The sequence below is a fragment of the Bufo gargarizans genome, chromosome 6 (assembly GCF_014858855.1).
Source record: "Bufo gargarizans isolate SCDJY-AF-19 chromosome 6, ASM1485885v1, whole genome shotgun sequence".
Lineage (NCBI taxonomy): Eukaryota > Metazoa > Chordata > Amphibia > Anura > Bufonidae > Bufo > Bufo gargarizans.
This window is the reverse complement of record NC_058085.1, coordinates 54,159,225-54,182,904: the sequence shown is the minus strand read 5'-3', so window position 1 is coordinate 54,182,904 and position 23,680 is coordinate 54,159,225. Positions and strand designations below refer to the sequence as shown.

General features: G+C 45.0%; 1 protein-coding gene across 1 annotated transcript in view; it reads left to right on the top strand.

Moving 5' to 3' along the window:
• Positions 1-23,680, top strand: part of FASN (fatty acid synthase) — a 75,120-nt gene that overhangs the window by 3,584 nt on the left and 47,856 nt on the right. The window contains exons 2-8 of the mRNA XM_044297363.1: positions 9,120-9,253; positions 9,366-9,518; positions 10,417-10,590; positions 10,668-10,868; positions 12,294-12,416; positions 14,492-14,607; positions 18,598-18,732. Coding sequence (XP_044153298.1) covers positions 9,127-9,253; positions 9,366-9,518; positions 10,417-10,590; positions 10,668-10,868; positions 12,294-12,416; positions 14,492-14,607; positions 18,598-18,732 — 1,029 coding nt within the window. The 5' untranslated portion in view covers positions 9,120-9,126. The remainder of the gene's footprint in view (positions 1-9,119; positions 9,254-9,365; positions 9,519-10,416; positions 10,591-10,667; positions 10,869-12,293; positions 12,417-14,491; positions 14,608-18,597; positions 18,733-23,680) is intronic.

Sequence of the window (23,680 nt, the reverse complement as noted above, 5' to 3'; positions counted from 1 at the left end):
GGCATCTTCAGTGTCTTTTCTTGGCCATTGGTACTGCTGCTTAAAAGTGTGTCCAAAGACACTGTAATGTAGGACATAGGCTGGCACTGGTTGGGTGTAAGGTAAGGCATTGGCTGGCACTGTAATGTAGGACATTGGTTAGCACTATAATGTAAGGCACTGGCTGGCACTGTAATGTAGGACATTGGTTGGCATTGTAATACAGAGAATTGGCTGGCACTGTAATGTAGGGCATTGGTTGGCAATGTAATACGGAGAATTGGTTGGCACTGTAATGTAGGGCATTGGTTGGCACTGTAATACAGTGAATTGGCTGGCATTGTTGTGGTGTAGTGTCGGGCATTGGCTGGTTCCTCTAGTACAGAGAATTGGCTGGCACTGTAATGTAGAGCATTGGTTGGCCCTGTTCGGGTGTAATGTAGGACATTGGCTGGCACTGTCATGTAGGGCATTGGCTTGCACTTTTGCAGTGTAATGTAGGACACTGGCTGGCACTGTAATACACAGAATTGGCAGGCACTGTTGGGGGTATTATGGTTGACACTAATACAGGGCATTGTCTGGGACTGTTAGGGGACACTGTATGGAACTGTAATATAGGGCATTGACTGGGCATAATGTAGGGCACTGGCTGGCACTGTAATACAGAACATTGGCTGCCACTGTTGGGGGTATTATGGCTGACACTGTAATGCAAGGTATTTCTCCAGCACTGTTGGGGGGCATTATGGCTGACACTATAATACCGAGAATTGTCTGGCACTGTAATGTAGGGCATTGGCTGGCATTGTTAGGGAGGCATTGTGGCTGACACTGTAATGTAGGCATTAGCTGGCACTGTAGAAGGCATTGCGACTGACACTGTAATGTAGGCATTAGCTGGCACTGTTAGGAGGCATTGCGACTGACACTGTAATGTGGGTTATTATCTGGCACTGTTAGGGGGCAGTATGGCTGACACTGTAATGTAGGCATTAGCTGGCACTGTAGGAGGCATTGCGACTGACACAGTATTTCTCCAGCACTGTTAGGGGGGCATTATGGTTGACACTGTAATACAGAGAATTGGCTGGCACTGTTAGGAGGGATTGTGGCTGACACTGTAATGTAGGTCATTATCTGGCACTGTTAGGGGGCAGTATGGCTGACACTGTAATGTAGGCATTAGCTGGCACTGTTAGGAGGGATTGTGGCTGACTCTGTAATGCAGGGCATTGGCTGGCACTGTTAGGGGGCAGTATGGCTCACACTGTATTGTAGGGCATTGGCTGGCACTGTTAGAAGGTATTGTGGCTGACACTGTAATGTAGGGCATTGGCTGGCACTGTAACATAAGGCATTAGCTGGCACTGTAATGTAGGGCATTGGCTGGCACTGTAATTTAGGGCATTGACACTAATGGAGGGAAAAGGGTATTGGCACGGACAGCTGATACAGTATGACTCACACTGTAATGCCCGGCAGTGGCACTGCTGTCCTGTAGTGTACTCTGCATACAGACGCACTATTAATACTGTACTCTGCTGTACTTCAGCCAGTCAGTTTTCCCACAGGAAGCCATGACGCAGACGGAGCCCACGTGATGAGGGCACTGATTGCCTATGAGGTGTATCTATGGCACTCCATGTGCCAGAAGCCAGTCTCCGTCAGCTAAGGGCCTGCATAGACATGAGCGATAACTTATGCCAGATTCTGGTATAAATGATAGTAAATCTCCGCCCCTCCCATTAAGCCCCACCCATTTCTCATCACTATAGAAAAGTGGTGAAAAACTCAATGTCGCAAATTTAACATTGGCCATTATTTGCCACTTTTAAGGCGTAAAAGACTCAATAAATCTCCCCCCCCCCCCCCCAACGTATTTAATCAACTATAAGAACAAGAAAGCACAAAAATATGTAGAAATAACAGGAGATAGGTCATCAGTATCTGATTGGTGGGGGTCCGACACCCAGGACCCCCGCCGATCAGCTGTTTGAGATATAGTAGCGTCGTGGCCTTCTCACAGTTTGGCCTAGGTCTTCATCGGTCACATAGCCTAGATGCAGCTCAGCTCCATAGAAGTGAATGGGTCTGAGCTGCAATACCAAGCACAGCCACTATCCAATGGATGGCACTGTGCTTGGTGAGCAGAGAGAAGGTCGGGGCTGGTGCCTTCTCAAAAAGCTGATCGGCAGGGGCTGCGGCCCTCTTTCTACGCACCACGCACAGCGCCATGCATTGGATAGTGGCTGTGCTTGGTATCACACTTCTGTGCCTAGGCCACGTGACTGATGAATGTGTTATCACTCAGCCTAGGGAAAGCAGAAAAAAGGCCGTGGTCTTCACAGGAGCGCAGCTGCCTTCTCGAACAGTTGATCGGCAGAGGGTCCTTGGTATCGGACGCCCACGCTCAGATATGATGACCTATTCAGAGCATAGGTCATCAGTAATAAAATCTCGAAAACCCCTTTAATATCTGTCCATGTGTGCCCCCTTACCGACCAGTGTCCGATAGCAGACTGCTTGGATTGGAGGCAAATCTGATCATCCATGTCCACCTTACAGGAGTATTCCTATCTTAGACATTTATAGCATATTCACAGGACGTGGGTCCCTCCTCTGTGTCCCACCTCCACATGGACACTGCATCAAGGCGGAGAATGAGTGGAGAAGTGGCCGAGCAGGTACGTGACTCCATTCATTCTCTCTTATGGAAGCCACAGAAACAGACGAACACGCTTGCTCAGTTAGCTCCCATGCTCAACCATCGTTTCTGCTCATTCTCTGCCTCATGAGGCATGAGTAGGTTATTGGCTATATACTCGGGGGCCCCCGTTTCGCTGCTTTGACCACCCATTTAACCCTAATTCCCCAAATAAAACACATAAATACAATAACCATAAATAACATTACAATTTTATACCCATGACGAGGGAGGTCCTTGAAGCCCCAAATTCGTTTAAAACACAAGTCCCCAAAAACTGGCACATCCGACTTGCCTCCAGCCGTAAAGCACCAGCTCGGAGACCACCTGCCGGACGCCTTTCATCCGAGCCAACTGTCCAACCATGGGAGTCCAGCCCCACCATTGAGGCCCTCCCATTCACCTGAAGCATCCTTACCACCAACTTCGAGGACCTCCCACCGCCTAGACTGCCGCGACATAACACACACACACAACACATAAAAACCCTTGCCCCCAGCCAAACACACCACCTACCCCCCAAAGCATTCCCCAAGGGAGGGAGTTCGCTCCGTCACCACCAATTTTTAAATCTAAAATGGCTCCGCCACCACTCCCCTTAATATAACCTTCCTAGACCACCCCCTTTAACTCCACCCACCGCACTTCCTACCTCCACTTAACTCTATCACTACCGGCCCCCTCCCACCAAAACCCCTCATGTCGGCTCCCCCTTACTGTGTCCAGTACAGCCTCACTGGATGGGGATCAAATGCTTCCCGTTCGGTTGATAGGTGCGTCATGTGAAAGCATGATTGGCGAAGATCCATTTAAAGATCCTGACCGCTGCCTTAATTGAAATCTATCATAGATGTCTCTCCAGACCTCTGAGACCCCTCCAAGTCCTGGTTACATTACAACAGTAGTTCCCAGAAAAGGGACCGTCACTTGGATGTTCTCTTTTATAAAGGGTTTACCCCAGAAATAAAAAAATGCAAATATCTGCATGCCATCATTTTAACCGTATCAGTGCAAAAAGAAAAAGGCGCTCTCCGGTGTAATTTTTGGTTTTCTTTCTCTTTTATTTTACTCACATAGAGGACTTCTTTTTTTTCCATTCTGTGGGTGGGCAGCAGCTTGTATGGTTCTAGTTTTTTAACACCTTATATCCTCTCAAATTCAATGACCAAAGGCATGATTTCAAAGAAATGTAAGGGGTAGCTCTTTTTTACTTAGGCCTCTTTCACACAGGCGTCATGGATTTGGGCCGGATAAGATGCGGGTGCGTCGCGGGAAAATGCACGATTTTTCAGTGCAAAGCATTTTAATGCGTTTTGCACGTGCGTGAGAAAAATCGCCATGTTCACAGAAGTTCGGGTTTGGGTTAGGTGTTGAGTAGATTTTATTATTTTAAAATAATAGCATTCTTAATACAGAATGCTAAGTAAAATGTGATGGAGGGGTGAAATGTAATTTTTTTTTTTTAACTCAACTTAATCCACTTGTTCGCGCAGCCCGGCCTCTCTTCTTTCTTCAGGACCTGGGTAAATGACCTTTGATGACATCACTGCGCTCATCACATGGTCCATTACATGATCCATCACCATGGTGATGGACCGTGTGACGGACCATGTGATGAGCTCAGTGACGTCACCACAGGCCCTTTTCCTCAAAGAAGAAGAAAGAAGAGATGCCGGGCTGCACGAACAAGTGGATTAAGGTGAGTTAAATAATTAATTTTTATTTTTTTAACCCCTTCAGCCCTATTTTACTAAGCATTCTGTATTAAGAATGCTATTATTTTCCCTTATGACCATGTTATAAGGGAAAATAATAATGATCGGGTCTCCATCCCGATCGTCTCCTAGCAACCATGTGTGAAAATCGCACCGCATCCGCACTTGCTTGCGGATGCTTGCGATTTTCACGCAGCCCCATTCACTTCTATAGCGCATGCTGCGATTTTCACGCAACGCACGAGTGATGCGTGAAAATCACCGCTCATGTGCACAACCCCATAGAAATGAATTGGTCCAGATTCAGTGTTGGTGCAATGCGTTCACCTCACGCATTGCACCCACGCTGAAAATTTGCTCATGTGAAAGGGGCCTTTGGGGCAAAACTGTGCTTTATTGTGGCACACGGCATAACGGGGGGTGTGGGGGGGGGTGAATTGGGAGGTCCCACTGCCAAAACCTACCATCCCAATCCAAGTAAAATCCAGCCCGGAATAAATAAAGAAAATAGCTCCAGCAACTATATTTACTGAAGCCAGCGTCATTCTGGATTTCACGCACCTCAGTCAGTTGAGGAACCTGGGAGAGATATACCCCCCTTCCGGGACTTTCCCATGCATTTTACAGTTCAAATTGCCACAGAAAGCATAAGTATAAGGACTAATGGAATGGAGCAATGGATATGGACGGCACACGGAGTGCTGTCCGCATCTTTTGTGGCCCCATTGAAGTTAATGGGAACAACGTTCGTGTGCATGAGCCCTAAAGTGTACAGAGTACTTGATCATGGAGAATCCAGTTTCCTAGAGATTTTTCTAAATCCATTGGAAACTCTTGCCCTGAAGATACATTGCATCCTTTGGTGGAGATCTGGTGGGACCTGCAGGTCAGAGCATTTACATGTCTCAGGAGCTTCCTGGAGTCTTGAGAAGGCTATATGGGGTCTTAGCTTGTCTGCTGCATTGACATCTCTCTGGACACTTTTTTTGCTTTAGTTTTTATGCTGCTGCCATTGCTATTGGATCTTGAAACATTATTGTGGATATCTTTACCATCAGGAGACTGTAAGGACCAAATGTCTTGCTCCACCCGACTCCACAGTAGTCAGTGTTTGCTCCTCCGCGCTAACTCTGTTCCTATTCAAATAGATGCAGTAATACCACAGGTGACAAAATTATATTATTTAATATTAATATGTCCTACCATATAAGCTATTGTAGGACCAGAGACAAGTTCTCTACTGGTGTACCCTTTTAGTATTCTCAGATGGGGGACAGCAGGGCCTTCATTTTAAGCATAGGTCCCAGCACGTGTGAGCAGAACTCCCTAAACTGCAATAATCCAGCTGCTCACAGCCTTAGGACATAGTCATACTTAGGACATATTCACACAGTTTTTGATGGGTCCTCCACACCAAAATCCATGTAAAAAATGCAGAGGATCAAAGCACTGATGGTGTATTTTTCCACATGTGAAGTTTTTCACATGTGAAGATTTTTGCCTTCTGGTTCCATAAAAAACACATGTCAAGTTTTGGCCGACCTGTATTTTTGCCGCTGTATGGCTGATAGCAGTGAGACAGTAGCTGATGTATTTTTAAGGATTGTGCTGAAGGCTCCAAGTACACGTTTTAGGGCACCACTTCTTCCAATCAGAGTATGAAGCACAATAAAATAGTCCACAATGATTAGGTGGAATGGCGTCAAATTCCACCAACTTTTTGTATTTGGCGTAATCTCTCCTATATATCGTGTACTTCTGTATTGTGCTGCATAGTCTGATGGATCTGAAGAAGGGTCCAAGTTGCCTTGAAACACGTTATTGATGACCTATTAATAGAGCAGGTTGAGATGTACACACCTCTGGTGCTGCTTATCTCTTAGGAAACCAACTTATCCAGTCTGTGTTTCCTCAGTGGGTCTGGCTGCCGGCTCTGTTCGGTCCCTCAATGCAGACTGCAGCCTGCTTGCCGGCAAGGGCTCCCCTCCTCTGTGCGTTGGGCTCACACCCTGCCTCTGGTTCTTAAATGGCTATCGTGCACACCTTCATCTTCACCTGCCAATGGCTGGTGATTCATGCACCTTCCCTGTGGGAAGTAGCCTGAGCAATAGGTTCCTTAGTTTGCTAAATTTCTGCAAAGGTATGCTGTATTCTGTTGTCTGCCTGTGTACTGACTCTTTGCCCGGTTACTGTATCCAGACCCTCCACCGCCTGCCCTGAGCTGTTCATGTCTTCCCTATTTAACCTACACCACCTGCCCTGACCTTGCGCCACTTCCCATATAACATGCAGTCTGCCAGCCCCGCACCTTGGCCTGTCCCTGTCTATGATTTTGCCTGACTTCTCAGCCCCCAAGGCTCAGCTGTCAACTACACAGAGACTACACCAGGAGGTAGCGGCCTGGTGGCGTCCCTGCTGTGACATACAGATCCCTGTATTATAGGGATTAAAGGGTGAATACCAGCACAAGGGGGGGAGGGGCAATATTAATTCAAGGGATAAGATTGAATTATGACACCAACCATGGTATTATTTTTGTACTGTACGTTCGTGACATTAGCTGGGCACTACATTGTACTGTTATGTGTTCATGTATGACATTATTATGTAGGCACTATATTGGAATATTAATTAAGTGCTTTTGTGGCAGTATGTGGTAGGAAGTGGTCACGTTTTTTCAAAGGCCCAACAGGCTGTGATATGACCCTAATGCTGTTAGATAAATAGTCCGTCACCTTCACAATCGGTTTCAAAGTAAGCATACCGCTATGTGGGGTAGTCGTCCCAAAACATAGCCATACCTTTCTTGTGAAAATCGGATCCTCTAATACTGGGAAGTGCTCCTTGTTGTTTTTATGCAAATAAGGTTTTTGGTGCACCATGGCCGGGGGTGTTCCATTTGGTGCAGCATTGCTCCACCGTTAATGCCGCCCAGTGCCTCCCTGTCTTGTTAGATTGGCAGTCCTTGAGATTTCAGAGCTGGGGGACGCCAAGAGTGGCCTCGCCCTTGGCGCAAATAAATCCTTATTTGCATAAAAATTAAATTAAGCATTTCTTAGGATTGGAGGACCAGATGTTCACAAGAAGGTATGGGGCCTCCACCCTACATGTCGGTATGCTTTGAAGCGGATTTTGGAGGTGACAGACATCTTTACAGGAGTTGTCAAAATCTGCATATTTCCCCTAAATGTAAAAATAATAAAAGATCGGGTACTCACCAGTCAGTTCCCTGCCGTATCCAGAGCCGCCGATCCTGTCCTTACCTCCAGTCACTGTTTGTAGGCTGATGTAGCCGTATACGGCACATGACCACTGCAGTCAATCACTGGTCTCAGACTGCACTCGCCAGTAATTGGCTGCAGGGGTCACATGCTGTGTACTGCTATATCACCAATGCAGCCGGCAAACACAGACTGGAGGTGCAGCTGGGGATTACGTGGTGGGTATCCAGTCTTTTATCATATTTAGGGGCACTGGGCAGAGTTTTAAATATGTTAAATGACCCCTTTAAAGTCCATGCTATCCCTGTAGCACGATCAAAGGGTCTCACTGTGTAGAGAGCTCGGAGTTGTCGTACTGGGATGTGCTTGGGCAGAGAGCATGATGACTTTTACATGACAGGTGATTAAACCAGTTTCTGTTGTTTCCTGCCTGTCTCTGAGCCTATTACAGGGGATAAAGGCACCAGTGCTATGAGTCAGCCATGATTAGAAAAAATCAAGGACATTGAAGGGAAAGGAACTGAGTAGGATGAAGTGCTGAACCAGATTATATTATAACATTAGTCTAAGCAGAAATGTGAAGTGTGGAACAGGGTGTCTCGGACTAAGGGTCAGTGGAACCCCTTCAGCAAGGGCTTATCTGTTTCTAAACCTCATAGACCACATTAATATAGCTGAGACTTGGCCCACCAAAGAATATGGTGGTCCTATCATAGCCCTGATCCTGTAATGGTCCTCTGGTGGTCCTGGTCCATTAGCAGTCCTAGTCCTGTGGTGGTCCTGGTGGTGGTCATGTGGTGGCTTTGGTCCTCTAGTCCTTTTTTGTAGTGTCCTATTACTATGGTGGTCTTGATCCTATGGTAGTCCTTATCATGTGGTGGTCCTGTGGTAGTCTTGAAAATGTGGTGTTTCTGGTCCTGTGGTGGTCCTTATCCTGTGGTAGTCCTGATCCTGTGGTGGTCATGTGGTGGCTCTGGTCCTCTAACAGTCCTGATTTTTTAGTTGTCCTAGTCCTGTGGTGGTCTTAATCCTTTGTTAGTCCTATCCTGTGGTGGTCCTGTGGTAGTCCTGATAATGTGGTGGTCCTGTGGTAGTTCTGATAATGTGGTGGTCCTGTGGTAGTTCTGATAATGTGATAGTCCTGATAATGGGGTGATCCTGATCCTGTTGTGGGGCATATGATGTTTTGTTTTATATGTAAGGAGATGTTCGTTTTTAAAAAGTAGTAATATCTTCTCAGGTGTTTTATTGAAACTACTTTACTGCAGAGCCAGGAAGTAATATTTTATTAAAACCAGGTAGAAATGCACATCAATGCTATAGATCGGCCTAAATTGCTAGCTCTTAGGCCAATAGTAATATTAAAGGAACTCTCCAGGGCCTGAGAGGTGGAGAGTAACCCAGAGATACTCTTTTGGTCTTCTTGGTTTTTACTTTGAAGAGATCTGAAACAGAAATGTGTTATTCTAAATCTCTAAATGTTTCTCTTGTCCACAGAATAAATATGGAGGACATTGTGATAGCTGGAATAGCGGGTCGGCTCCCGGAATCAGACAATCTGCAGGAATTCTGGGAAAACCTTATAGGAGGAGTGGATATGGTGACAGATGATGACAGAAGGTGGAAGCCAGGTAACGCATTGTATATGTGATGTGGGATCTGTGGAGGTAGCCACTTGACTTTTGTCCTTCTTGTGATAGCTGAAGACTAATATTACTTTATGATTTTATACTCATTTTCCAGGTCTATATGGATTACCAACCAGAAATGGAAAACTCAAAGAAATCAACAAATTTGATGCATCATTTTTCGGAGTTCACCCCAAGCAGGCTCAAACCATGGACCCACAGTTACGTTTACTTTTGGAAGTTGCCTATGAAGCCATCGTAGATGGAGGTGAGATCTTGGTTTCAAGTCACTTTTCAATGGGTTTATTGATTTCTCTTTTTCAACCATGAAACCATCTTACATGCCAGGTGCGGGCTTGTCAGTGCATTCTAATGGTCAGGGGTGAACCTAGCCTTTCTGCTGCCTGGGGCGAAAACTGAAACGGCGATCCCCCCCCCCCCAATGCCAATTTCTTAACCTAACCTCTTTGCCACAATGAAAGCCCTCATTGCCCATGGCCCTTCCGCTGCCACCCTCTCGCCCCTACCTGGTGCTACCTGAGGCGATTGCCTCACCTGGCCTCATTGGTGGTGCACCCCTGCTAATGGTGTTGATCCTATTTCCGTCGGTTGCCCCATTGTGGAGAAATTTTAAACATTCTATGCTAATTAGCCTCTGGGTGCAATGAGGGCGGCGCCATTGTAATTCTGATATCCGAGGCTCCTCTCCTTCTCCTTCCCAGCTGCGGCCCCACCACATTGACAGACGGGGTCAGTCCCTGAAGACATGCGCACGCCTGGCCCTCCCGAAGTTGGCTTTACTGGTCGGCTCAGGCCGAACAATCGCAAGACTTCGAGAGACTTCAGGGCCAGGAGTGATTACGTCTTCACTTCCCGGCCCTGTCAGACAAAAGTGTTGGGTGCGTGGCCGGGAAGGAAAAGGAGTGGAGCCTCGGGTGCAGTGAGCTGCAACACCACCACCTTGATTGCACCCGGGACCTAATTAGCATTAAATAAAAACCTAATTTCTCCATAATGGGGCAATGGAAATAGGACCAACACCATTAGAATGTATTGACAAGCGCGTATCTGGCATGTAACATGGTTTCATAGCGAGCTGTGTGCTGACAGCTTCCCTTTAACGTGATACTTGCAGAATTGTCATATCCTTATTTCTTTCCACTCAGGTATTAACCCCTCAGATCTACGCGGCACAAACACAGGTGTCTGGGTAGGTGTTAGTGGGTCAGAAGCCGCAGAGGCCTTAAGTCGAGATCCAGAAGAATTGCTTGGATACAGCATGACTGGATGCCAACGTGCCATGTTTGCCAACCGTATATCATACTTCTTTGACTTTAAAGGTGGGGCTCAACAATATCTTGTGAGGGAGTTTGTTATGGTTTTTGCATATTTTTCACACATATATTTGACATTTTAGGGCCCAGTGTGGCTATAGACACCGCGTGCTCTTCCAGCTTATTGGCCTTAGAAAACGCATACAAGGCAATCTACCATGGACAGTGCGACTCTGCAATCATAGGGGGAGTCAATTTGCTGCTCAAACCCAACACATCAGTACAGTTCATGAAACTGGGCATGCTGAGCCCGGATGGAGCATGCAAGTCGTTTGATGCCTCAGGTAAGTGGTGAATATAATACCTGCAATACTCGCTGTTGTACCATATACAATATTGATTGTTTAAATAGTAATGTAATAACCATTCTGCGGCCTCTCTTCTCATAACCCTGTTCTTTGCCATTCCTCTATTATCCCTCCCGAATAGGGTTAAATTGACATCTGGACATAACCATTCCTGCCTTACCCAATCTGGTAACGTCAGCACTGATTGGACTGTGTAGGGACGCGCCTCCAAACTAGTAATAATCAGATGTCAAATTAATCATACTTGTCTAGGAGGAATAACAGAGGAACAGCACAACATAGTGCCAAGAAGAGAGTCCCTGGATTGATTTCATGAAGGATGCAAGTACTTACTGATTTAGACTTGTCAGGAGAGATGGTGGGTCCTCTTTGAAGGGGTTTTTCGGCCACAGATATTGATGACCTATCCTCAGGATAGGTCATTAGTATTAGATCGGTGGGGGGGGGGGGGGGGTCCGACACCTGGCATCCCCCACTGATCGGCTGTTACTGGCTAACGCAGAAGCAAACAGTGGACAGAGCGGAAGCAGAACGCTCCATGCACTGTAGTTTTCAGCGCCAGCATACTGAAGCTCAGCTCCAGTTTATTTGAATGGGAGCTGAGCTGCAGTACCCCAGGACGGCCACTACATAGTGGACGGCGCTGTGTTCCTCCAGCATTAGGCACCGAGTAATGTCCGGTGCGGTGGCAGCCTGACACTGCTGATTGGTGGGAGTGCTGGTTGTCAGACCTCTAATGTTGATGACCTGTCATGAGGATCGGTCATCAATATTTGGGATCCAGAGAACCCCCATAGAGTCTAACATATCTACATCTGTGTAGTTCAGCACACGCTATTGTTCTCTGTTATCAGCCATTTCACATCTTCCCCATATCAAATATGGGCCCCTCATTATGGTGCGAGGTTTTGCCTTCCAGGTCAGAGGGGCATCAATGCACCCTTCCAAGTCCTTTCCATGACTTTTCCAGCCCATTCAGAGGGGACTCCTCCGTAGGTTCTTTCCTCCCAGTAGAAATGGGTTGGACCCCCTCTCCCTTATAGGACCCCATACCCCCTTGAATGCCATTCTTTCACATTTTCATTCCTATATCTACGTTGTATATGGGAAGTCACACCTAGATATAACCCATATCTGATCTATACAATGGAGGCCTTCTTATATAATAGGAGCCCACAAAATAATGGCATCTCCACGTGGATAATTGAACGATTTTAGGTTAAGTAATGTATTTACGGCAAGGAGCGACTGGGCATGTCCACGATGGATCTTCCAGTCCTTGCTCTAATTTCCCATTTCAGAAGTTCAGGTTGGAACAAGTAGATGACTGCATTGTGGGATTAGCCGCCTGCTTGATGTTTCTGCTGACTCATTCATGCTCGTTTCATGTCCCCACTTTAGGAAATGGATATTGTCGCTCTGAAGCAGCTTGCGCTGTCCTGGTCACTAAGAAGTCTCTGGCCAAGCGAGTGTATGCGACCATTGTGAATGCTGGGAGTAATACTGATGGCTATAAAGAGCAAGGTGTGGACAGCGTCGTCTTCTGAGCTTTCAGGGCAGCCAGCAGTCTGGATTCTCCGGCACTCCAGCTGTTCTGCAACTACAACTCCCAGCATGCTCTATTCGGTTCTATGGGAGATACAACAGCAACCAAGCAAGTGTGCATCCTGGGAGTTGTAGTTTCCCAGCAGCTGGAGTGCCCAAGGTTGCTAACCCATGTTAATGAAACACTCCAAGATTTTTTTTCTTGGCCTAGATAAGAGATGGTGAACCTTTTAGAGACCGAGTGCCTAAACTGCAACCCAAAACCTAATTATTTATCACAAAGTGCCAACACAGCAATTTACCCTGAATACTACAGTCCAGTATAGTCTATCTTCCATGCAAAAGGATTTGAAGGAATCCAGCTCCACTTGTATAAAGGAATATATTTATTTTGCTTGCGATAGATCAGAACTGCTGTCCCCTCACACTGCAGGGTCTCCATGTTCTCCTATGTGATACAGCTTGAGCCTATCTGCCCTCTATGCCCTGTCATCTCTTTCTGCTCCTGTCAGGTCTTCCATGCAGTCAGGGAGACTAGTGTGACGCTACATCTTATAGAACTACGCTGGAGAGTCAGCACCCACAGATAGTACAGACCCACAGTGTGAGGTTTATATAACTGCAGCTAATTACTGTATACAAGCACTTACTATATATCTGCCCTCCTGGTCTTTTAGAAAGGGGAGACATTATATCATCAACAGAATACAGGCATATACAGAGGAACGTGGAGTGTGGGGAGGGGCCTGTTAGCTACCAGAAGGGATTTGATTGGTGATGTCTTCCTCGTGTAGTTCACAGGAAGTAAGTGGAGAGACTGAGTTCCTATTTACACATTAGAGCAAGGAGTAAGATTTGAGGTTATATGACCAGGCTCCCATAGTGAAAAGGTTCAACATTTATGGATACAGCTGAGTTAGGGTGTAGGTGTGCAGAGGTCAAGAGGGAGTAAATAAGCTGTGATATCACATATTGTGAATGGTGGATGCTGTGTTATCTATAAAGAGGTGTTACCTGTCAGTGCAATCCTGCATGTGATGATAATGAGATGACTGCTGGAATGTGATCTGTACAAAACAGGAAATCTCAGCATGTTATTAAGCCAGTATGAAAACTGCTTAATTTCAGATATATGATTTTTTTATATGATGGCGACATGGATAATTAAAAAAAACACCAACTATTCTAGAAAAATCTGTTTAACATGAACAGTAGGTCAGTTTCTGATAACACATTCCCTTGAACATGGACTGACTTTCTGGTAAGATTGTTGAGCTTATGCTTATGAACAGCAGTAAATCTGAGCTGCAGTGTAAAGTATGGGGGTTAAAAAAGAGCTATTGATAAGACATGTAGTGTGTTCAGACCACCTCAGGCTTTCTTTAAAGTGGTTGTCCAGCCTCTTGAAATTTTTTACCAAAAACTTAGAATGCTAAAGACCTAGTCCTGTTCCTCTCCCACGCCATAGCTTCCCAGACATGTGATCAATCACTGGCTGCAGCGGACACCACTGTAGTCACCAATGCAACCAATCACATGTCTGCGTCAAAAGGTCATCATTGGAGGCCACGGTACAAAGACTGGTGGGGAACCCAGTAAGCGGCAGGGAATCGGTAAGGCGAGTTTTGATATTTTATAGCATTCTAAGGTCTAAGAAAAAAATAAATGGGGATGGACAACCCTTTTAAAACTTAGACTACCATGCAGATAAGCTGTGGTCCCAAAATATACCATGTTCTGATTCAGCTGCTGAGCATCACCATGGGGTAGTGGCGTGAATAGCATTTTTTAGACTCAGCTGGAAGTGTACTTTACATCATTGACAGCTCTCAGTTAAGTTTTTACCCTGTAAAATAAGGCTATTTTGTCTAATTAATGGAAACCAGAAGGGAAAGGGCTGGGGGTGGGTGAATAGTTTCATTGGCGTCAATGTCCTCACTGTACAGTTGAGTGGTCTCAGAGAGACAATGGCCTCCACCTCATTTGTATTCTGCATAGCCGTCTTCTCTGCTTAGATTCAATGTTCTAAAGACTCCTCTGTCTTCTGCCAACAGGAGTGACCTTCCCATCCGGTGAAGTGCAGCGGCAGTTGCTAAACGCTTTGTACCAGGAATCTGGAATCCAGGCCAATGAGGTGGAATACGTGGAGGCCCATGGTACAGGCACTAAGGTATTGAGCAGTGAAGGTCTAGCATACAGAAAGCCCTTACAGGGACTGTTAGATATAGAAAACCCATCTTCAGATACCTGAGTTAACAGAGCAATTCCCCTTGTTTAGGAGTCTGATCCATTAGCCACAACCAAGAGCAGCTACCAAGAACATCTCTTGGTATGGGGCACCTGGCAGACCCTTGCGTTGCACAGCCTTTTGACTTCAGTGAGATTGGTGTAATACTTCATTTCTCCTGTGGTGGTGCTGCAGGGGAATTGAACACTTGCTTCTGTTTGCAGCTGATCACTGACGGAGCTGTAACTAGGCTTTCCATCAAAAGTGAACAACCCCTTAAGGTTCAGCTTAAAGGGGTTTTCTGAGATATTTTAACTGATGACCTATCATCAGTATCTGATCAGTGGGGGTTTAACATCCTGGACACCTGCTGATCAGCTGTTTGAGAAGGCACCGGTGCATGCAGTAGCGCCACTGGCTTCTCGCAGCTTTGCCTAGGCCATGTGATGTTCATTGGTCACACGGCCTAAACGCAACTCAGCCCCATTAAAGTGAATAGGGTTGAGCTGTGTTACCAATAGGGTTGCCACCCGGCCAGTATCTCACTGACCAAGATGGTATTTTAGTGGCCCTGCTGGTGCCGGTAATTCTTTTCTACCAGCAATAATAATTGCCAGTATTTTCCTAAAAGGAATTAGTACAGCCTTTAACTCCTACCTCCTCCCCCACTTGTGTTAAGAACCAAAAAAATTGAAAATAGAACTCACCTCATCCATTTGATCGTGCCGCGACTCGCTGCTACCTGGATGTGGGGCATTAATATTATTGGGGGGCACTAATGGGGGCACTATTAATTCTGGGGGTGCTAATGGGGGGCATTATTAATTATGGGGGGCACTAATGGGGGCATTATTAATTATGGGGGGGCACTTATTGGGGCATTAATATTACTGGGGGCACTAATGGGGGCATTATTAATTCTGGGGGGTACTAATGGAGGCATTACTATTACTGGGGGCACTAATGGGGGCATTACTATTACTGGGGGCACTAATGGGGTCACTATTAATTCTGGGGGGCGCTAATGGGAGCATTGTTAATTCTGGGCACTAATGGGGTCACTATTAATTCTGGGGGGCGCTAATGGGAGCATTGTTAATTCTGGGAGGCACTAATGGGGGGCATTACTATTACCGGGGGCACTAATAGGGGGGCATTATCCATTCTGGGGGGCAATAATGGAGGCATTAATATTACTGGGGGGCACTAATGGGGGCATTATTAATACTAGGAGCCACATTATGGCATAGCGACTTAACACCCTGTGTTAAGCTACGCCCACAACCACACCCACTATGGGGTGTGGCTTAACTTGGCTGTTATTTTTTGAAAGGTGGCAACCCTAGATAGATGCCAAGCATTGTACAAAGCTGTGCTTGTTGAGCTGCGAGAAGGTTGCAGTGCATTGCCTTCTCAAGCAGCTGATCTGCAGGGTCCCGGTTGTCGGACCCTTCCTGCCCCGGATCAGATACTGATGAACTATCCAGAGGATCTGTCTACAGTATAAAAGTCTCTGAAAACCTCTTTTAATCAGCACATAAAAGCTGTAATACTCAGGGAAACTCCACTATGTCCAGTACTTTGTCCATCCACTATGTCCATCATTATTACACTCACAAACATGGTAAAAAAACAACAACTTATAATTCTGCATCCTTTGAATACTGAGTCTATATAACCCCTTATCCCCTTTATAATCCTCTTTGATCAGGAGGGTCCCCCAAAATGAGTAAATTAAATACAGTGGAGTCTAGCAGCAAGTTTCCAGTTTCCCTGCAGCACTACCACAGGAGAATTTAAGTATTACATCGTATCCATTGAAATCTATGGGTTGTCCATGGTATGCATTCTAGTGGGTCCTCCAGAGAAGGAGACTCTCTTTGTAGCAGTTCTTTACTCTCGCTAACTGATGTGAGCCACAAATAAAGGTCCCACACTGTTAACCCAGTGGGTATTTGAATTCTTCTGGATCGGATGGATAATAACCACTTTTTGATTATTTCTTTTGATTCCTTGCTTAAAGCTGCGTATATACACTGCCTGTCCCCAAAAAAAGTTGCCACCTGGATTTAACTAAGTAAATAGTTATGAGGCTCCTATTGGATAATTACTGCATGGGCGATTATCTTTTAGCTGGCAACAAGTTATTTAACCCCAACTGGTGCAATGAGTTGCTTCTCATTTCCTAAACAACCATGTCGAAAGACACATCTCGTGGTCCTGGAAAAGATGTTAGTCTGTTTGAGAAGGGTCAAATCATTGGCATGCATCAAGCAGAGAAAACATCTAAGGAGATTGCAGAAACTACTAAAATTGGGTTAAGAACTGTACAGCGCATTATTAAAAACTGGAAGGATAGTGGGGACCCATCGTATTCGAGGAAGAAAAGTGGCGGGAAAAAATCCTGACTGATCCTGATCGGCGATCACTTAAGCATTTGGTGAAATCAAATTGAAGAAAAACAACAGTAGAACTCAGGGCTATGTTTAATAGTGAAAGTAAGAGCATTTCCACACACACAATGCAAAGGGAACTCAAGGGATTGGGACTGAACAGCTGTGTATCCGTAAGAAAACCACTAATCAGTGAGGCAAACCAGAAAAAAATGCTTCAATTTGCTAGGGAGCATAAAGATTGGACTCTGGAGCAATGGAAGAAGGTCATGTGGTCTGATGAGTCCAGATTTACCCTGTTCCAGAGCAATGGGCGCATCAGGGTAAGAAGAGAGGCAGATGAAGTGATGCCCCCATCATGCCTGGTGCCTACTGTACAAGCCTGTGGGGGCAGTGCTATGATCTGGGGCTGCTGCAGGTTCAGCAACAGTATGTGCTCCAAGAATGAGATCAGGTGACTACATGAACATACTGAATGACCAGGTTATTCCATCAATGGATTTTTTCTTCCCTGATGGCCCGGGCATATTCCAAGATGACAATGCCAGGATTCATTGGGCTCAAATTGTGAAAGAGTGGTTCAGGGAGCATGAGACATCATTTTCACACATGGATTGGCCACCACAGAGTCCAGACCTTAACCACATTGAGAATCTTTGGGATGTTCTGGAGAAGGCTTTGCACAGCGGTCAGACTCTACCATCATCAATGCAAAATATTGGTAAAAAATTAATGCAACGCTTGAAATAAATCTTATGACATTGCAGAGGCTTATCGAAACAATGCCACAGCGAATGCATGCCGTAATCAAAGCTAAATGCTTTTTTTTTATGGCGACTTTTTTTGGGACAGGCAGTGTATATTGCAGTCCTATTCAATGAATTGTAAAGGAAGATAAAGACAGGGGTTTGGTTGTATATTGGTGTGTTTGTGTTACTTTTTGAACCAATTACAATTTTCTTTACATGTGATGTTGCCTGATTTGATGGATTCCTGTACTGTTGAAGTACATCGCCCTAGAAGATGACCGTAAAGTAACACCATAAGGCTACTTTCACATCTGTGTTATTGCTGGATCCGTCATAGATTAGCAAAAACACTTCCGTCATGATAATACATCTGGCTGTATCCGTTATGAACAGATCAAGTTGTATTATCTGTAAAATAGCCAGGGTGGATCAGTCACTAAAACCATTGTAAGTCAATGGTGGACGGATCTGTTTTCTTTTGTGTCCAAGAAAATGGACACAAAAAATGTCATGACAGGTCCATCTTGCTCCCAGAAAAACTCTGCTTGCATCGTTTTTTCCGTCCGCGATGGGCACACAACCAAACGGAACGGAATGCATTGTGGTTCTTTCCGTTTCATTCAGTTCAGTTTTGTCCCCATTGACAATGAATGGAGACAAAACAGAAGCGTTTTCCTCCTCTATTGAGATCCCATGACAGTACTCAATAGCGGAAAGGGAAAGCAAAGATGTGAACGTAGCTTAAGAATGCTATTCCATATTTCATAGCTGCACAATCTTGTGTTCTGCAGGTTGGGGATCCCCAAGAAGTGAATGGGATTGTGAGCGTTTTCTTCAAGTCAGAAAGAGAACCATTGTTACTTGGATCCACCAAGTCAAATATGGGCCACCCGGAACCTGCCTCGGGTCTTGCTGCATTGTGTAAGGTGAGAAGAGAGGCGTATCTTGAGTAATATATTTAGCCAACTGTTACATGGCAAACTGTGAATCAGTTATAGAGAGATCCAAACATTCCTTAAGTGAGGATAAGATGTAGATACATTCACTTCATTATTGCGTCCAGTTTGACAAGACTCTAAGGTATAGCCTTGTAGACCTAAGTGGTATTATAGTGCTACATAGTTGGTCCAAAGGATAACATGACAACCTTCATTACCCACCTCACTGTGTTTTTGTGTTCTTTTCTATATATATATGGGTTTGTCCCAATTATTGTGTCCCCACTTGGTGTTGCAGTGTAGGGAGGGACCAATAGGAAGACATTAGATAACGGAAGAAGGAAGCAAGGCAGGGTGTGTGAGTAACCATGTGTCGTGGAGAGCAGCAAGCCTGTGTGAGACAAGCTGGTATGCTGGTGGCAGGAGACTGAAGGAGATGGGGACCCATTGCCTGATTAGTATTGTCTGAGATTGTATCTCTCATGAAGGGTAGGGAACAGTGCAGCTCTCTACTCAACCCGCACCGCTGTCCCTACCTACTAGGACCATCTGCCCTAAATGACGGCCCACAACTTAGTGAAGGGCCTTAACCCAAAGAGAATTGCATTCAGACAGATAGAGGTCAAAACCAGACAGGCAAAAGCAGGATCAGATCAGAATCCAAAAGTTAAGTCAAATACACAGCAAAGGGGAGGTCACAATCTAGCAGAGTCTAATTCCAGGAGGTCATGTCAGAGGCAAAATCAGTAATCAGAGGAAATGTCACAGATCAAAGATCCAGAGTAACAAACACAAAACTAACTAGTGAGGCAGGAATACCAATCACAGGCAACTGTGGCCAGCGCTGCGAAAAGGTAGACAAGTAAACACGTAACAGTACCTGCCCAGAGTCAGACTGAGCGGTAGGCAGACTGGCTGCTGGACTGAGGACTACTGTGGGACAATTCCCCTGAGCTTAGAAGAGTGAGTGGACCAGTGGGGCAAAGGGGACTACTTCTCTGCTTGTGTACCAGAGTGAAATACTCAAGAGTTAATGTGCTGTACAAGTATTCAACACCCTGTCATCTAGAGTTACTGTTGCTGCAAGTTATATTGAGTGTTCCTTCAAAGAGGCAGTACCCCACTAGAAGGACTTGGGCGAGAACTGTACCTGCCACCCAGTGGCTTACAGACCATGCACCTCTTTTACTCAGATTATTATGCAATACGTGCAACCAAGGGTAGTTATAATTTTGTGGAAGGTGATAAAGTTGTTGCTACAAGTACCTGCAAAGGCACAGATCAATTTCCTAAAATTCAACAGTTATTTTGATGAATCACGACTGGGTGGGAAACTAAGGTCCACAATCCTGGTTTGAGGACCACTCAGGAAGATCTTTCCAATTTTGGTTAGGAAACTACATGAAATCTAACATGATAAATGTTATACTATGGAGGAACAAGGTGCTATCTACAAACCGGATTCCAAAAAAGTTGGGACACTAAACAAATTGTGAATAAAAACTGAATGCAATGATGTGGAGATGGCAAATGTCAATATTTTATTTGTAATAGAACGTAGATGACAGATCAAACGTTTAATCCGAGTAAATGTATCATTTTAAAGGAAAAATACGTTGATTCAAATTTTCACGGTGTCAACAAACCCCAAAAAGTTGGGACAAGTAGCAATAAGAGGCTGGAAAAAGTAAATTTGAGCATAACGACGAGCTGGAAGACCAATTAACACTAATTAGGTCAATTGGCAACATGATTGGGTATAAAAAGAGCTTCTCAGAGTGGCAGTGTCTCTCAGAAGCCAAGATGGGTAGAGGATCACCAATTCCCACAATGTTGCGCAGAAAGATAGTGGAGCAATATCAGAAAGGTGTTACCCAGCAAAAAATTGCAAAGACTTTGCATCTATCATCATCAACTGTGCATAACAACATCCGAAGATTCAGAGAATCTGGAACAATCTCTGTGCGTAAGGGTCAAGGCCGTAAAACCACACTGGATGACCGTGATCTCTGGGCCCTTAAACGACACTGCACCACAAACAGGAATGCTACTGTAAAGGAAATCACAGAATGGGCTCAGGAATACTTCCAGAAACCATTGTCAGTGAACACAATCCACCGCGCCATTCGCCGTTGCCAGCTGAAACTCTACAGTGCAAAGAAGAAGCCATTTCTAAGCAAGATCCACAAGCTCAGGCGTTTTCACTGGGCCAGGGATCATTTAAAATGGAGTGTGGCAAAATGGAAGACTGTTCTGTGGTCAGACGAGTCACGATTCAAAGTTCTTTTTGGAAATCTGGGACGCCATGTCATCTGGACCAAAGAGGACAAGGACAACCCAAGTTGTTATCAACGCTCAGTTCAGAAGCCTGCATCTCTGATGGTATGGGGTTGCATGAGTGCGTGTGGCATGGGCAGCTTGCATGTCTGGAAAGGCACCATCAATGCAGAAAAATGTATTCAGGTTCTAGAACAACATATGCTCCCATCCAGACGTCATCTCTTTCAGGGAAGACCCTGCATTTTTCAACAAGATAATGCCAGACCACATTCTGCATCAATCACAACATCATGTCTACGTAGGAGAAGGATCCGGGTACTGAAATGGCCAGTCTGCAGTCCAGATCTTTCACCTATAGAGAACATTTGGCACATCATAAAGAGGAAGGTGCAACAAAGAAGGCCCAAGACGATTGAACAGTTAGAGGCCTGTATTAGACAAGAATGGGAGAGCATTCCTATTTCTAAACTTGAGAAACTGGTCTCCTCGGTCCCCAGACGTCCGTTGAGTGTTGTAAGAAGAAGGGGAGATGCCACACAGCGGTGAAAATGGCCTTGTCCCAACTTTTTGGGGATTTGTTGACACCATGAAATTCTGATTCAACATATTTTTCCCTTAAAATGGTACATTTTCTCAGTTTAAACTTTTGTTCCGTGATTTATGTTCTATTCTGAATAAAATATTAGAAGTTGGCACCTCCACATCATTGCATTCAGTTTTTATTCACGATTTGTATAGTGTCCCAACTTTTTTGGAATCCGGTTTGTATAAACATGAGGGCGTTGGATTTATTATGTTGTTACTGTGAGTGATCCAATAATAGAACAGAAGAAGAACAGGCCGTAGGGAAATCATATTCTCCATGGATTCCAGTTTAGCATCTTATAGTCTACCCGAGGATCATCAAACACGATCTGCAAGGCTGATAGGGAAGCTGCAGGGAATTTGATTTCCCCCAGCTCTGCTCTAAATTAAGTTGACTCATAGGTAAACTTATATAGTAAAATAAACCTCCACTTAGTAAAGGTCCCTGGGCAAAGAACCTGGTGGTGACCCTCCTGCCCTCTTATTGGTACCATTCAGCGGCTACCATTTGACTTCCAGTGTGAAGTAAACAGAACAGAAGTGGTCACAGGAGTTTGACGTGTTATAGAAATACATTGCAGGTCTACGAAACATGATGACCTTTATTGGGTTCATCACAAAACACGAGGGGAAATGTACGGGGGAATGTGTTGTGTCATGATTGTCTACTAAGCCTTGAGGGAGACGATGAGCAGCAAGCGGGAATAGAAGTCATTAGAATTACCTGTTTGCCCAAGTGTCAGTCACCCACAAGCGATGTACTTTGCTTAAATAGACATAACATCAGGTTAGTAATTACACAGTCATGTGGAAAAGTTAGTAGCTGTATGTAAAGTTGCTGAGATCCGTTGGGTTTTCCACATCTGAACCCTTGAGAGAATGAAATGAATTCTATTACACCATTTCAGCAGAATAAACCTATTTAAAATCATTATCCGACATTTCCGCAAAAGCCAAATCGTCTTCCATAATAATCGATGACCTCACTAGCTTTGTAGTTATTGTGCAGATTATCGAGTCTCATTTACTGCTATTACTATGTCACACAGGCCATGGATTTAATGGGGTTGTCCTAACGGTAAATATAATATGTATTGTACAGATCATGAAAAACTAACAATATTTACCATTAATGTGCATTAAAGGGGTGGTCTGGCCTAAGAGCTGACCTATCCAATGCTTAGAACCTGTGCCCAATTAAAATAAAAAACATACTCACCTCTCAGTAGTACCAGCGTTCTTCTGCCACAGCCCTATTCCTCCTGTTTCGGGTCCCCACCTACCCAGAAGTGGCTTGAACCTGTGACCTGAGGCTAATCATTTGGCTTCAGCAGTCTTATCTCCAAGAACTATGTGTCACTGCTAGTGTCATGCTGTTCTAGAACCTGTGACCACTTAAGCTCCCCAAAAAAACAATCAATTGAGAAATTATGGCATTTACATACATAGTATGGTGCCACCTGGTGTTCATTGTCTATATCAACGTGCACACCCATCTAATGAACTGAAGTCTGGTGGACAGTCATGCTCAGTCACTCACCCACTGCCAAATTCATAATCTTAGAGTAGTGATCCTCTGTTCACTGAACAGCAGACTACACAAATTGCTTCAAGCCTGCTTGTCAGGGAAGGACTGGCGTCTGTGCAATATACAGCAAAGCTGAGGTCGCTACTGAGGATTGACTTGTAAGCAAGCAAATACTATTTATTTCCATTGCTCCAGATCCCATGGTACAATTATTATCTGCCTATCTGGAGAGAAACCTACTGGGGACTACAGTAGGGCTTCCAGATGGGGAAGGAGACTAACTGAAGAATTTACTGGGGATTATTTTTACAGCTATGAGAGGAAGAAAGAGACTGTGAATTTACTGTGGATTATTATGTTTGTGTACTATTGTACTGATGTGGTATTTTTGGAATGAAGTCTGCCAGAGGGGGGAAGCAGACTGACTCATGGTATTATGCAGCAGGGTAAAGTGAAAGGCAGTACATACAAGGGGTTTTGGCTGTGAAGGCAAAAACAAAAGAAATGGGTCATGTAAGACTGCTCACCAGCTCACTCAAAATA